General features: G+C 52.1%; 4 protein-coding genes across 4 annotated transcripts; 2 read left to right on the forward strand and 2 right to left on the reverse strand.

The window, feature by feature from the left end:
* Positions 1-592: 592 nt before the first annotated feature.
* Positions 593-3,655, forward strand: BO82DRAFT_277589 (putative spindle pole body component; the record flags this gene model as incomplete). The annotated part of the gene is made up of 4 exons (XM_025631196.1): positions 593-652; positions 783-991; positions 1,145-3,554; positions 3,617-3,655. 4 exons carry the CDS (start codon positions 593-595, stop codon positions 3,653-3,655), a joined length of 2,718 nt encoding a protein of 905 aa, XP_025494429.1.
* Positions 3,656-4,542: 887 nt separating this feature from the next.
* Positions 4,543-7,503, reverse strand: BO82DRAFT_381749 (60S ribosomal protein L7A). Its single transcript, XM_025637877.1, has 5 exons — positions 7,259-7,503; positions 6,776-7,162; positions 5,538-5,612; positions 4,933-5,442; positions 4,543-4,865 (listed from the first exon to the last, which is right to left on the reverse strand). Exons 1-5 carry the CDS (start codon positions 7,325-7,327, stop codon positions 4,665-4,667), a joined length of 1,242 nt encoding a protein of 413 aa, XP_025494430.1. The 5' UTR covers positions 7,328-7,503; the 3' UTR covers positions 4,543-4,664.
* A 173-nt stretch (positions 7,504-7,676) lies between these two features.
* BO82DRAFT_277976 (translation initiation/elongation factor MRX8) lies at positions 7,677-8,949 on the forward strand (the record flags this gene model as incomplete). The annotated part of the gene is made up of 2 exons (XM_025631209.1): positions 7,677-8,317; positions 8,394-8,949. The coding sequence occupies 2 exons, from the start codon at positions 7,677-7,679 to the stop codon at positions 8,947-8,949; spliced, it is 1,197 nt and encodes a 398-aa protein (XP_025494431.1).
* Positions 8,950-9,656: 707 nt separating this feature from the next.
* On the reverse strand, positions 9,657-13,294 carry BO82DRAFT_25647 (F-box/WD repeat-containing protein). Its single transcript, XM_025630907.1, has 3 exons — positions 12,833-13,294; positions 10,080-12,746; positions 9,657-10,029 (listed from the first exon to the last, which is right to left on the reverse strand). Exons 1-3 carry the CDS (start codon positions 13,127-13,129, stop codon positions 9,904-9,906), a joined length of 3,090 nt encoding a protein of 1,029 aa, XP_025494432.1. The 5' UTR covers positions 13,130-13,294; the 3' UTR covers positions 9,657-9,903.
* Positions 13,295-15,504: the final 2,210 nt, after the last annotated feature.

The raw sequence follows: 15,504 nt of genomic DNA on the forward strand, positions 1-15,504 counted from the left end.
CAAACGGCCTTCTGTTGTACCCCCCGGTCTGCGCGGTGCGGGCAGCAAAATTACGGCTGCCAAGCCCCGTCTTTGGGTCGCGAAGTCACCCCAGTGACTTTGCCGTTGTTTACTTTCCCTCCAACTCCTTCCCTCTCTCTCTCTCTCTCATTGTATTAATCGCCACACTTCCTCGACATCCTCCGCCTTCGAGCCCTTCTACCTCCTACAATCCAGAACTACCTCGTTTTCCAGTCACCGGAGCCACTCCATCTCTTAGACCATTAAACTCAGTGTGCTGGTCGTGAGTTCCGGAACCACGCCCTGTCTGCAATCCCGGTTATTCGCCCGTGCACGAGATCTGCAACCATCTGCGATTTTCCAGGTACGTCTTCAGCCCTGGGAGGGCTAGATGGGGAATCATTCGATGCTGTTCCTCCCTCGAGGTTCAGGACTTTTGCAACGCGCTTGGACCTGTCACCTTGAGGATCGAGCTTCAGCAAGCGCAGCTCGCTGCTATCCAGTCTATTCCCTGCAGAGCGCAATCGCTAATCTTGTCGCTCTATCTCTTTCTCGCCATCTAGTGGAAACTTTCCCTAATTAACCCATTAGAATGGCTGAGGGAGAAGAGGACTTCTCCTCCTTACCATTGCCCGACCGGTTCGCGCACAAGGTGAGTCTAGCCTTTTCCCTGGATTATCATCCCCCCTTCCACCGCAAACCTCCTCGTTTCGTTCTAGGCTCGACGGGCGACCATTTGGCGAAAAAATAATACTGATTACGAGCCCCTCCCCGAATTATAGAACTGGAAGGTTCGCAAGGAAGGATACGAAGATGCCAAACAACAATTTGAAAAGACGCCAGACGAGTCGGATCCAGTATTCACTCCCTTCATACAAGACCCCGGTCTCTGGAAAGGGGCGGTGGCAGATTCCAATGTGGCGGCTCAACAAGAAGGTCTTGGGGCCTATTGTGCGTTTTTAAAGTTTGGTGGAGTACAGGCTTGTACAAGGTGAGCTATCTATCTGTTTCCCAGTTATTCTTTTCTTTGCGTTGGGGAAGGGGAATTTTTTTCAACTCGTGGAGCTCCGGGGTGGAGAAACAGAGAGATGGAGGGGAGGTTGATCTGGGAGCACAAGACTAACAGGACGGTCTATCTCTCTAGAACGCGCGCAACTACAATTCTACCGATCTGTGAAAAGGGTCTCATATCTACACGACCAGCCGCCAAGGCGAATGCGATCGAGGCCCTGCTTCTGTGTGTGGAGATGGATAAGGCGGATCCGGTGATCGAGGAGATGATGCCCGCATTGTCACATAAGATGCCCAAGGTGATTGCAGCCGCGCTGGCGGGGTTGAAGACGATCTATCACAACTTCGGGTGTAAGCTTGTGGATCCTAAGCCGGTACTTAAAGCTTTGCCCAAGGTCTTCGGGCACGCAGACAAAAATGTTCGGGCGGAAGCTCAAAACCTTACCGTGGAGCTCTATAGGTGGCTGAAAGAAGCCATCAAGCCCCTTTTCTGGGGCGAGCTAAAGCCTGTTCAACAGACTGACTTGGAGAAGTTATTCGAAGCCGTGAAACAGGAACCGCCACCAAAGCAGGAGAGGCTCACCAAAGCGCAGCAGGATGCTGCGGCTGTCGCCAGTGCTGCTCCTGCAGCAGGTGGCGATGACGAGATGGAAGGAATCGAGGAATATGCAGAGGATGAGGGCGAAGTCGACGTTTTCGATCTTGCAGAACCTGTGGATGTGGCGTCCAAGGTACCCGGCAACTTCACAGAGCAGCTTTCTTCGTCGAAGTGGAAGGACAGGAAGGAGGCTCTGGATGAACTCTACACTGTACTAAACGTACCCAGAATCAAGGATGGGTCATTTGATGAGGTGGTACGGTTATTGGCCAAGTCCATGAAAGATGCCAATGTTGCAGTCGTGACTGTTGCCGCTAACTGTGTTGACCTACTTGCCAAAGGCCTGCGCAGCGGGTTCCTGAAGTATCGACCCACTATCATGGCACCGATGTTGGAACGCCTGAAAGAGAAGAAACAAAGCGTTGCAGATGCCCTAGGCCAAGCACTCGACTCGGTCTTCGTCGCAACCAGTTTGACGGAATGCCTGGAAGAGATTCTGGAATTCCTCAAACACAAGAACCCTCAAGTCAAGCAAGAAACCCTCAAGTTCCTGATCCGCTGTCTTCGTACCACCAGGGACGTGCCAGCTAAACCAGAGATCAAGTCGATTGCAGAGGCGGCTACCAAGCTTCTAACTGAGTCTAGCGAGGTCAACCGTGCTGGAGGCGCAGAGGTTCTGGGTACTTTGATGAAAATCCTGGGAGAGCGGGCAATGAATCCTTATCTTGATGGTCTCGATGATATCCGGAAAACGAAGATCAAGGAGTTCTACGAGACGGCGGAGGTCAAGGCGAAGGACAGACCCAAGCCTATCGTTGGCCCGCCAAAGACTACTTCTGCAGTTGGTAAGAAGGTCCTCGGTGGCAAGAAGCCAGCACTCGGAACGAAGAGGCTTGCAGCTGCACCAGCTCCTGTTGAGGAGCCAGCTCCAGCACCGTCCCCATCTAAGCCCGCCACGAGAGCAATCCCATCTAAGTTGGGTGGCCTTGCAAAGCCCGGCAGCGTTCCTGCCCCTAGTGGCCTCAAGAAGAGGCTTGCTGGTCAGGCTGGCTTGGCATCACCCCAAAGGCGTGTAATATCACCCCCTTCAGAGGATCAGCCGCCGCCACCTGCCGCGCCTCGACTTGGTCTCGGAAGGGGTCTTGCTGGTCGCCCAATCGCCCGGCCAGCGGCTCCGGCTGAGCCAGCCCCAGTCCCAGTCGCACCGCAAATGAGTGGCATGTCTGCCGCTGAACGTGCGGAACTGGAAGAGTTACGCCTGGAGAAAGAGCGATTCACCCGCACTATCGATGACTTGAAATATGACCGGACTAAGCTGAACTCCCAGATCACAGAACTTCAGAACCAAAACGCCCAGCTCATCGAAGACCACACTAGGGATGTTCTGAGCATCAAAGCTAAAGAGACCCAATTGGTACGAGCACGCAGTGACGCGGAGGCAGCAGAACAGACGGTCCAGAAGCAGCAACGCGAAATCGAACGCTTGAAGCGCGAGCTAGCTAGAGCGCTGCGCGCCAGTGCCCTTAGCCCACCAAATGCCCTCCCCGACAACAATATCAGTATCTCGGAGCCATCGTTGGTCTATCAAGACTCGGGCCACAATGGGTACAATCCGATGTCCCGAGCTGGACTCCACATAGGATCACGATTTGATACCTCCCGGCCGCGTAGCTATGCTTCCACTAGCCCCAGCGAAGAGAAAGAGAACAACGGCCTGGACTCTCCATCGCTGAGTACCAGAGAAGGAGCCCTCGGTCGACGGAAGCTCAGCCCTACGTTCAGCACCGGCTACTCTGGCTTAGGCAGCCCCACACGCTCATCTGTACGGGGTTCTGGCAGTGCTTCGGGCGAGGACCAGCCTGCCAGGTCCACGGAACCAGCGGAGAACTGGAAAAGAGCTGCGGAAGTGACAAGTCAACTCAAAGCTAGAATCGAACAGATGAAGGTGAGCATACTCCTAGCCCATTCGGCACACCATCCGGTACTAACAATGTATACCACATATAGGCAAGGCAAGGCCTTACACGACCACCTGCTCAGCGCTAATGACCGAATGACCAACAACCGACTTTTATTCGATTCCCCTCCATCACATATTATATTCTTCTTGCTTCGACTGATATCAACCTCCGTTTGCACGCAGCAAGTGCACGGAGCTTCCAAGGATCTTTTCCTCTTCTTCTTTGTCTATCCTATTTTCACTTTTCATTTTCCCTCCTCTTACTTCTACCGACTCCCTTTGGTAGTTAGTCTCTTGGCCTCGTTAATGGCGCGGGACCTGTCATTGCTTTCGATGACTGGAGCATTTCGGATGATTGGAAGACAAGGGGTATATTGCTGGCCGTATCAATTCGTTTCTTACTCTTTTCCTTGATTATTTGGCGGGGGGTTTTTAGCTTTTGTCATACCATACCACACGCCAGCATACCACACGTTGCTATTCTCTGTATAGATGCTTTCTTGTACCATGCGTTTGATCTCATGGGGTGTATTTATTACTACTCGGGTGGTGTGGACTAGGAACTAGCATTGACTGCATTTTCGTGAGGATGTGATTGTTCGGAGCCTAATTGTGCAGGTGTCGAGGACTAGTGCCTGAGGCTGATACGGCAGATTGGGTGCCAGAGGTTAATACAGCCGCCGCGCTACATTTGCAGAGTACGGACTAGCCACTGAAGGATTGAGTGTAGCGTAGTCATTCCTTCGGTGCATATTCTGTTCTGCAACTCTGAACTACGCTTTACGAGGCACAGACCTCTCACCACATGAATGCTTGCTTCCTTTTTCTTTTCTCGACTTTGGATGAAAAAACGGAGTATACTGCTACGAGGAAGGTGCAGGAGAGAAAGAAGTTGAGAAGTCATTGGAAATTAGCATTCATGAGGGGGTATCTGCAAGGTTGTACATGGAGGAGGAAAGGTGGAAGATCGCGTCATTGACAAAGGTTTCGTTGGGTATAAAGAGATTTTTTGGTAACCCGTCAGTGCAGTGAAATTTTTTCGGTTCACATAACTAAGCTTTTTTGGTATCTGGGATCTAGTGACACGAGACTAGCTTAGACACGGATGGCACCCTCAACGGCCTTGCGCTTCTTCTCCTGGCGGGCGACAGCCTTGGCGCCCATGATACCACCACCCCAGTGGCGGCGGGACTCCTCGTACTTGTCGGTGTAACCCTCCTTGATGGCGGAAAGGAGCTTGGAGAACTCGGTGTTGTCCTCGGAGCGGACCTCGGTGAGAGCGAGGACGGCAGCGGTCTAGAGGCATTATGTGTTAGGATGAATTGCTCGAGGATGTGTATGGATGGAACCGTGGAGAACATACCTTCTTGTGGACGACGGTACCGAGACGGGCCTTGCCCTTGACGATGGCGTAAGGGACACCCATCTTGCGGCAGAGGGCGGGCAAGAAGACGACCAGCTCGATGGGGTCAACATCGTGGGCGATGAGGACGAGGGAAGCCTTCTTGTTCTCGACGAGACCGACAACGTGGTTGAGACCGTACTTGACGTTGTAGGGCTTCTTGGAGACGTCCTCCTTCTTCTTGCCCTCAGCGACGGCGGTGGCCTCGACGTGGAGACGCTCCTTCTTCTCGGCCTTGGTCTCGGGGCGGTACTTGTTAAGGAGCTTGAAGGTCTGGGCGGCGGTGTTGCGGTCCAGGGTGCTCTGGAACTGGGCGATGGAAGGGGGGACCTTGAGGCGGAGGTTCAAGATCTTCTTCTGGCGCTGGAGACGGACATACTCGGGCCACTTGACGAAGCGGCTCAGGTTGCGCTTGGGCTGGATGTCCTGGCCAATGCCGAAGTTGCGGGAACGCTTCTCGATGAGAGGGTTCTGAAGGAGATTCGTTAGCATTTCCCCATTGCCAGTGGGTAATTGTGAAAGATCTAGACCTTGAGAAGCCTAAGATCTCAAGGATGTGTGCTCACCTTAGCGGCCTTCTTGGAACCAGCCTTACCCTGGGGGTAAGGGAGGGAGGCAACCTTCTTTCCGGACTTAGGGGGCTATCATTGAGAAAAAAGAAGAAATCAGCATCGTGTGCTCCACCATCTTGTGTTTTTTTCTTGTGCTGAAACTCTTCTTTAAACTCTAGAGAGATCGCAAAGATGAAGCCGAATCTTTATTTAGTTCCTGGTCCTGTGCGTACAAACTATATCTCAAGCTCATATCACACACCGAAAAGGAACCAAAAGAATCCGACTACATCTTTGCGACTCCAGCCAAATCATCACTGATCCCATTTCACTAGAGAGGGCCCAATGAAGGGTTCCCGAGATCCACGGAATGCAGCGGAAAACATTGCCATCTCGGCTGTGATGCGCGAGATGCAAGCTACCGATTTCCTACAGTTGTGATCTTTCACACAACATGTCTGTCGTCGGCAATTGTTTGTCGATGACAAGGGTGTGTTCTCTCTCTCTCTCTCTAGAGGATCGAGGAGTTTCGTTGCTTCATTGGGATGTAGAAATCTCAAATGCTTACCACCATTTTTGTCGACTGAGATCCGCAGCGGCGTTGAGTGACGGGATTGACGATCAAGAGAAGAGAAGAAGAAACGAAGGGAAGTAATTTGATTTTCGCGGGAGAAAAGGCCGCCCGCCGCTTCTGTGGGCCGCCTTCGGAACAACTGCCTTGCCGGCGTTCCAGACACTGGCATATCACGTGACGTAGGGCTCAACCCCCTGGCAGAATCGCAGGCGGTGTACTTTACTGTACCACGCTCCAGCCTGAGTCGCGCTCCCTACGAATAGTCTCAATTGCAGTGGCTATTAATACAGTAGCTACACTAACTACAGTAACTCCATTGTAGATTGTCTGCCGAGTCACTAAATTTCTCTCTCCCAAAATCAAAACCAAGTCTAGTCTAATCACTTTAACCCCAACGCCAACAACAGAACAGCCCTTTATGCGCATACAAAATAACACAACCGTATACAGCAGAAGAAGATCATTACAAATGAGAATCACATCTCATCCCAACTGTGGTATCAGATATCGCTTTATGCATAGCCCTTCTTCCCCCCCCCTTTCCCAACCGTCTACCACCGTCCCGAGCAACAAGAGTTTACCTCCACCCACCAAGCCCAGGCAACCCACCCCTCCCGAGCCCCGAACTGGCGGCCTGAATCGCCCGCTTCTTCCCCAGCTGACCCTCCTGGCTCTTGACGCCGGCCACGATCTTCTCAATGTTGGTCTCGACGACCACGCCGCCGACGATCATCTCGCCCAGCACCGCGTGCATGGTCTCGTACCCGAAGATGAGATCCAGCTCGCAGACGTTCTCGAACATGCGGTCCAGGGCCTCGACGAAGACCTGGATCAGATCGATCAGCGCCAGGGGCGACTCGGTCGACGTCGAGATCATGATGAAGGAGAGGGTGGCGTAGGTGCGGTAGGTGATCTGGGTGGGCGCGTCCGAGGGCCCGTTGGCGGCGCTGGCGCTGGCCCCGCGCGAGAGCAGCGGCGGGAGGGGCAGGAAGTTGCAGGCGCTTGGGGGCCGCTGGGCGACGAGGTTGTAGATCTGGGTGATGAGGGTTTGTTTGGTTTGGGTGTCCTGGTGCGTGTGTGCGCGAGAGAGATTAGCAATGACAAGGCTGGATGGGGGGAAATATAAGGTGGGTGAGCAATAGGTAAGGGGAGAACGTCTCACAATTTGAGTATAGAACTTGGTCAGACGGGGTTGACCGTTGTTGTTGAACACGAGGACGGCGTTGATCATCTTGGCGGTCAGGCGGTTGTTTGCCTCTTAGGGTGTAGGTACAGTATGTTGTCAATGAACGAGTGAGACAAAGACTGAGCGCGGGTGACTGAAATGCTCCAAGTAAAACAAGCTCAGAAGAAGTACCTGCAGTAGTCCGAGTCAGTCTGGACGTATCTCCGAAGCTCTCCGTTTTCCCCTCTGCTGTGACGCATCTTCTTATCGATTAGGCGGTGGAGTCAAGCGGACCGTCTTAGAATGTCACCGCCCGGCAGATTTTCTGATTCCGTGCGCCGCGGAGGAAAGCTTGTCTCCAAATTTACAAGTTAAGCAACCTTGTTCTGTGTTGAGGAAACACCAACTTTCCACCATGGTTATCCAACTGTATACTCTCAGATCTTCGATTCGGCCGTTACAGGCACAAGTCCATCGATATTTCTCCTCAGCAGTAACAGCGAGGAACTCCTCGCCTGCCGAGCCCCCGTTAGAAGAAGACTTCTTCTGCCCTGCAGAGCCGCCAAAGCCTCAAGAACCTCAACATCCTACCTCACCGCAGACGCTTCCCTCCGACCTCGCAGCACACCCAACCCCGAAGAAGCTTCTCTCCGACCTCCCAGCAACCGTCCTCAATGATTACTATGAGACCGAGTGCCCCAATGACGCCCAGCTCGCCTACGCCGACAAGTTCTTCGCCCCCTCGCGCCACTCCCCGGTCAAGCTCTGGTCCGCCAGCAAGTTCCGCACGACGCCCATGTCCGCCCACGAGCCCGAGGTCTGCTTCCTCGGCCGCTCCAACGTCGGCAAGAGCTCGCTCCTGAACGCCCTCATGACGGGCGAACTCTGCTACACTTCGAAGAAACCCGGCCGGACGCGGGAGATGAACGCCTTCGGCATCGGCGGCACCAAAGGCGGCGAGTCGAAGATCGTGCTGCTGGATATGCCGGGCTACGGTTATGGCGGTCGGTATGATTGGGGCAAAGAGATCATGAAGTATCTACAGAAGAGAAAGCAGTACGTTCATCCCAACCCCCCCCCAACAACAACATTTTCTATAACTAACAAACCCACCCACGCCACGCAAAAACAGACTCCGCCGCATATTCCTCCTCATCGACGGCTTCCACGGCATGAAGCCCATGGACCGCGTCATCATCCGCTGGCTCAGCGAATACGGCCTCCCCTACCAGATCGTCGTCCCCAAGATCGACAAGGTCCTGGTCAAGCAGCGCAATCAGCTCCGCTCCGGCGTCTCGGAACCTGGCCTCGCCGCGTGCCGGGACCTACACCGCGAGTTCCGGGAGGCGGCCGCCGAGATCGCCCAGGAGTGGAACGGGCCCCCGCCCCTCGGGGAGACCCTGACCGCCTGTGCGCACGTCGAGCGCACGCCCGGCCATTACATCGGCATCTCCGCGCTGCGCTGGGCCATCTTGAAGGCGGCCGGGTATGATGCGAATCTGGACGCGGAGGGGAATGTGATTAAGCAAGAGAAGGTGGTTGCAGCGCCGATGCGGGTACAGAAAGAGGGGGGGGAGGGTGAAGAAGAAAAGAAGAACACCAAGAAGAAGGCCGGTAAAGTTTCGATAACGAAGGTGACCACGGGGCCAAGCAAGCGTGCATCTCAAGTGTCGCCCAAACGACGATGAAACAGAAAGGGAGGCTCTTCTCCGGAGTTCCCCAGAAACTGAATCCACTACGGTACCACTCATACAACAGAGAGCGGAAGGGAATCAAGACACGCTTTGAAGTGCCCTGAAGTGAGTTCCATTGAAGACGGGGGGGGGGGTAAATGTTCAGCAAGTGGCTGGCTCCGCTCCCCCAGGGCGGGAGGCGTCAATATTCCGAGGTCCCATGTTTTCTGTCGCATTTGGAGCAACAGCCATGCGCCCCGCAGTCTGTTCGATGCCACTGGTGCCCATTTGACAAGGGCATAGGGTTTGGCCCTGTTATCGACAAGCACATCTTGCGGGTTGATGCGCATGTGTTGGGGGGCGAGTCCGCGTGCGACCCTCAAATCTCTCAGGCTATGCTAGGATCCAGGGTCTTTGTTGGAGCTCGCTTGACGATGTCAATTTGCTCGACGAGCGCATTGGGCCATTACATGTAAATAAGAAGTAATCGTTGACAGGACATATGTATTACAAAGGCGAGTCAGACCAGTCAAAGACATCTTCATTGATTTCTATGGCAAGTGAGTATTGGAACAGCCGCAATGTGTGCAAAAATATGTTTAACCTCGGAGGCCCGGGGCTCGAGATAATGTTAGATGCATATGAACACAGAATATGCGAGACATGGCGCAAATGCACGTAATCAAGACGGAAATAACATTGACTCTAGGGTCAACAGGATTTTTGGAATGCCACAACGCCGACCCATCATTATGCCGCACATCAAAATATGCTAACCACGCTATGCAAGTCTCATTATAGGGATAGAAAATCCATGGAGGGGTATCGTAAATAGTTCATGGCTGGATCTGTTAAGTTGAAAAAGAATGAAGTGGCCGTGCCGTTGCCTTGATGCCGACTGACTGCCCTTGAAAATGGTCGCTCGTCTCTGGGAAAAACAAAGCCGGACAGCAAGAAGCGGAGTCGGATCTAAGTATCCGACATATCGTACTCTTCGTCAGTATCGCTGACCTCGTTACCCCAGCGATTGACAAGGATACGTCTGCCTAGCTGCTCACTGGGCACGCCGTCACGCGAAGCGCCAAAATCGAGAACCTGGAACTGGTCAGCAAACAACTCTTATATATAGCAAACACATTACTCACTTCGATGTAGGTCACTTCACGACGTTGCACTGCAGCAACGCAGCGACGATCATTGAACTTGACCTGCCAAACTCCGCCCAGATCAGTGAGAAGGTCTCTAACACACTCTCCAGTGCGAACATCCCACATCTTCAAAGTTCGATCGGAGCCGGAGATGACCTTCTGTTCGTCATGCTGGAAGCATGTGATCGCCCCTGTATGGGCACTCAGCAAGTTCTTGCATTGACCGGTCTCCGGGTCCCAGATCCGCAGAGTACAATCTGCAGCTGCTGAAACCAGACGTTCATATTTCAAGTCGAGCAGTCCAACGAGAGAGGTATGACCTTCCAGGTTGAACAAGAGAGACCCTGTCTCCAGTGACCAGACTTTGATCATGACGTCCATGGCTCCACTGATACAGCGATTCCTCTTATGATCCAGGACCACGCTATACACCTTTTGCGTGTGACCCGTAAGTCTGTGGACAACTTCTCCCGTTGACGTCTTCCATACCCGCACTGTGAAGTCATAACTCCCGCTCACTAACGTGTCACCATGTGCTGCAATTGCTCGGACCGAATGCTGATGGCCTGTAAGAACACGAACGAAGTACGGGCAATCGGTGTCGTCCGAGTGAGGTCCACTAGGGTGATACTCAGGGTCGTCAGGCTTCGGAAGTTTCCAGACTCGCAGATTGGAATCACGAGAACCTGTGATAATGAGTGGCTCTTTAGGCATCATCTCAGCAGAGCCATCCGCCTTTTTCCCCACTTCTGTTGGTAGGACAATTTGCAGGCAGCGTACAGTTGAGGTGTGCCCGTGGAAGACCTGGGTACACTTCGCTTTTTCTATGTCCCAAACTCTGACCGATCGATCGGTAGACCCAGAGACCAGAGTATTGCCGTAGTACTCGAGAGCCCAAACGCCACCCTCATGTCCTTCCAGGGTTGCTCTGAGAACACCAGTATTTGTGTCGAATACATTAATGTTTGTGTCATCACTTCCGGTCACAATCTTATCCGTGTCAAACTGCAAGCAAGTGACCACGTGGTTACCGTGTGCCCCAAATGCAATATGTCTTGGTTTGACATCCGGTTTCATCCAAGCTTTGTGGATGGCATAATGACGCTGATACAACGATTTGTAAAGATGAAGTCCTCGTAGGGTTGGCAGGCCTATTTCTGGGTACGGGATAGCGGCAGCAGCGGCATTCGCGGCAGCGTAAGGTCCTTCCGAGTTAGACACCTCTGTTCTCCAATCTGCGGATTCTGAATGATCAGTTCCACTTGAAGAAATCTTCCTCTTTGTTAATTTCCGGCTTGAGACACGTGTGACGGCTTTCCTTTTTGGTCGACGACTAAAAGACAATGCCATGTCACTTGACTCCGTAAAAGATACCGCAGTCTTGTTGTGGCCAGACTCCTCATCAGACTGGAAGGATGGCAATGCACCCAAGTCTTTTTCATGGTCCTCGCTGCCGCTCGGGAACTGCCAGCCCCATCCTTCTCTGATTGCACGTTCCAGCTCTCCATCGGGAAGTTTAAAGCCATCTCGATCAAAGAGCTCTTTCCACGACTTCTCGTCAGAATTGATGATATGTCGCCATCGTTTGGACACCTGCGCGGCTCGACACATGGTCTGAACATCAAAATATTTGACGATATTAAGACTTAGCTCGGTCGGAAGAGCAGACAAAAAATCACACTTCAGGGCCGGATTGACAACGTCTGCAACAAACTGCAAGGTCGGCTTGGGACAACGCTTGAGCAGCTGATGCATAACATACGGTTTCATCGGATCGGGAATCGCGTCGAAAAAATCCAGGATTGCGGGAATCTCCATTAGCGAAGCAGACCGCTGCGTAACAGACGATGAGGAGCTGCCGCCAGCTTGCTCAACGAATGTTGCCTTCGCTTGTACATTCCGCAAAGAACCTATCGCCTTGGTGTCATTATTGTCATAACTCGAGTCCGTGTCGGCTTCTGGATCTTCGGCAGAGTCGAACGAGGAATCGACGTTCATAGCGTTCATCGCAGCGACCGGGGACAGACTTGGGCTAGGCAAGCACATATCTTGTGCCACCACATTATCGATAAATGCCCGCTGTGTCGCTGATTCGCTTGGTATATGCTGAGAATCGTCGTCCGGAGCACCATATCCAGAATCTTGACTTGCGGACGCCCCTAACTGAGGTCGATTGAGGCTTGATTCTGTGTCACTCCGCGGTAACGGCCTGCTTCGGTCTGAGACTACGGTTTTGGTGCGGGACGATTCTCTCCAACTATTGTTTCCTGGAAGAGTGCCTTGCGACTCAATCTCCGAGGACAACGGGGATCGTAGCAGTGTCTCTCTGCGAGGATTACTCAGACTGTAGACCCTCCGTCTGGGAATGACACCCTCCCCCGCACTGTTATTGCTTTCCGTGTCTGGAGTGGCGAGGCCAGCCGTCATAGCTTGTGCTTGCGTGGAGGCCTGAGAACGAAATGAACGAACTGAAGGCTCGGACGGAACTCTTTGGGAAGACGCATGAGTGATAGGGTGACTATTCTCGATCGCGCGACGCTTCGATATGGAGAGATTGTTCAGGGGTTGAGAACGCCGGGCCAGTTGGGCATCATCTGAGGTAAATGAGGTCACGGATCGTACCATACCGTTCGAAGCGTTCAAAGCAACCGCCTGTTCGTTCAGCTACATGTGTTATATCAGTATATGATTATCAAACCAAAACAAGTGAGCTGATTCAGTGGTTACAGAGTCGAAATCAACAAACATACCTCCTTCAACTTGGCAGCCGTGTTTTCGGGCTCGTGAAATATAACCTGTTTCCCACCGAGTTCGAACTTGATGTTTCTCAATGATGGGGGAGTAGGAGATGATGCCAAAGGATATAGCTTTGGGTCGAGATTCCGCATTGCGTGAGGCGGCCTTAGAGGCACGGGTGGAAAAGTGGTGGTCGTAGTGGTGGTCGTCGTCACAACCGTGGTTTGGGTGGCAGGAGCAAACGAGAATTGTCCTACAGCTGCTTTGGGAGAGCCAGGGTCAAGACCATGGCCATTTTCGAGATCCTCCATGGCGTGTTTCCAGAATCCGGTGCTATTGTAGAGACGGGGTTCAGTATAGAGCACGGTCCGAGAATCTGTCGCGCTAAGACAGCGTGGTCGGGGCGAGCTCAAGGTCGAGAGTATGAAGAAGTATAAGGCATCGAAGATAGTCTCAGTTAAGTTTGCGAAGCTAGTGCGGTGAACGAGATCTTTTTATAATGGGGCGAGGAATCGTAGTTTTGTGCGCGAGAAAGTCGGCTAGACTCTTGTCGAAGTAAAGTCGGTGTTAAAGAGGGTTGCCAACACGATACACGCCCATCAAAACCATTTGAGTGCCCAAGAGGATTGGGAAAGAGAGTCGTTAGAACATGTCCGTGCCAAGCAAGGTCGACTTAAGAGAAAAAAGGAACAGAGGTAATGGGAGGTGTAAAAGGAGTGGTTTGGGTAAGGTTGAGTAAGGTTGGAAAAGCTGTGGCGTGCTTTGCTGACAAGGAGGTTGTTGTACGGAGAGTAAATGAGGATAAGGGGAGGAGTGGGTTGAGGGAGGGAGGGAATTAGAGGAGAGGAAGAGGAGACGGGCTGGGCTGGAGTGGAGTTGGAGGAGAGAAGAGGGAGCGCCTGGAGGGAGAGGGAGAGCGACTAGGTAGAGTTGGAGGTGGTTGGCAGGCGAGTAGGGTAGGTCGGTAGTAGTTTGGCTCGGTGCCTTCTTTTCTGGTTGGAAGTTTACTTAGTCAGTCTCAAGTAGTCGAGATAAGTTAAGTTAACTAACTTAACCAAGTTAAGCAAGTAGCAAACCCAACTATGGAAGGTAATCATCGAACACCTGGGAACACCTGGGAACACCTGGGCTACTAGGTCTTAACTACGGCGTAATACTTGATCATCAACAGATTAAAAATACTAAATAGTCAAGTTACTGATACCGTAAAAGTACTAAGTAGTCCTTAACACCGGCTAGCCCAATCTGGCCGCCTTCCCGAGGTCCTCGTTTTGGGGCGAAATCGTCATTTTCATTCTCCGCAGTTGCAATTTTAGTGACGACAGAGCTTGGAAGAATGTATCTATGGCAATCAAGGGTTCTTGCAGGCCAAGTTTCTGATAAGCAGCAGATGGTGCAAGTTTCACACCTACTCAGCATTCAGGAATAAGAGAATAAAAAGCAAACAACGACGGAGGCAAAAATTCAAGAGGCGAGGCGGGCGGTTAAATTAGCTGCTGAGTTTTTACCGTCCTGCAGATTCAATTTGCCCAATGCCCCCAATGCCCGGAACGCTCTGTGACCTGAAGCCCAATCATTTTTGCTGAGACATGCAGAATCATGGCATCGAATCGTGGGCGTGTCGGGATACTACAGTAGGTTCCTGTTTCCACCGCCACCAATACTTTTTTTGATCGTCCTTCACTTTCTATCAGTGCGTATGACACTTTTTTTTTTGTCTTACTCTGCAGGCTTGGTGGATTTTTCTGCTTTGTCTGTCCGTTTGACGAGGGAACGCCTCGTGCAAGACTACATGGATGAGTACTACTGAGTAAGACTGGCATCTCGCCACTTGCCTCGGAAACAGTACACGTGACATGGTGGGGGCTCTTCAAGGATGATGAGTACTGTGTATGTTTTTCTTTGCCAAGTTCTTCGAATACCGAGCCCACCAATGTGAGGGAAATCGGTATCCAATGAGCAATATCTCGTGGCAGGAAGCGCAGATCGGTTACTATCTTCTTGTGTTGTTTTGTGTGCAATCAAGGAAAAGACATCGATGTGCCAGACTTGTCAGGGACAATTGCGGGGAAGCGCCAGATAAAGTCAGACCGTCTCGCCCGCGTTATCGATCATCGGTTGCCGGTTCCAGAGATTAATTACTATTGTACGTACACACGATACAGTAAGTAGTTGACAGTCTCGGCCGTAGGCATTCAATCACTTTTGACCATTTCTTCAATAACTAGTTGATCGGTTTGATTCTAGCCCTGTGGTAGAACTACCAATCACAAGCTGTATAGTAAGATCACTAGTAGTGGTTGAATGAAGTAATTGAATGGCTCTATAGTATCTTGATCAATACATATACTTTCCGTTGCGACCCTCCAGAGAAAGCTAAAATAACCAGAGAAGCTCCTTCGAATCTACGGTAGACACTAGATAGATTATACTTACCCTAGAAATGATTCATTATAACAAGGCGGGTTCTGCTGGCAGGAAAAATGGCCTTCGCATTCCCCGTGACCCGGACTGTACTGTACTTTGGGTGTTGTCGGTCGGATGTCGTCAACCACCAACCACCAACCGCCAACCCGCCCTTGGTCGGTCTGCTTTCCCCGAACATGCTCACCTGCAATGTTACTCTGCTTTACCGTGCTCTGATTCCTCCCCTCTCTCTGCGAACTCCTTCCATTGATCACACGCA

The sequence above is a fragment of the Aspergillus uvarum genome (genome assembly GCF_003184745.1).
Source record: "Aspergillus uvarum CBS 121591 unplaced genomic scaffold BO82scaffold_12, whole genome shotgun sequence".
Taxonomy (NCBI): Eukaryota; Fungi; Ascomycota; class Eurotiomycetes; order Eurotiales; family Aspergillaceae; genus Aspergillus; species Aspergillus uvarum.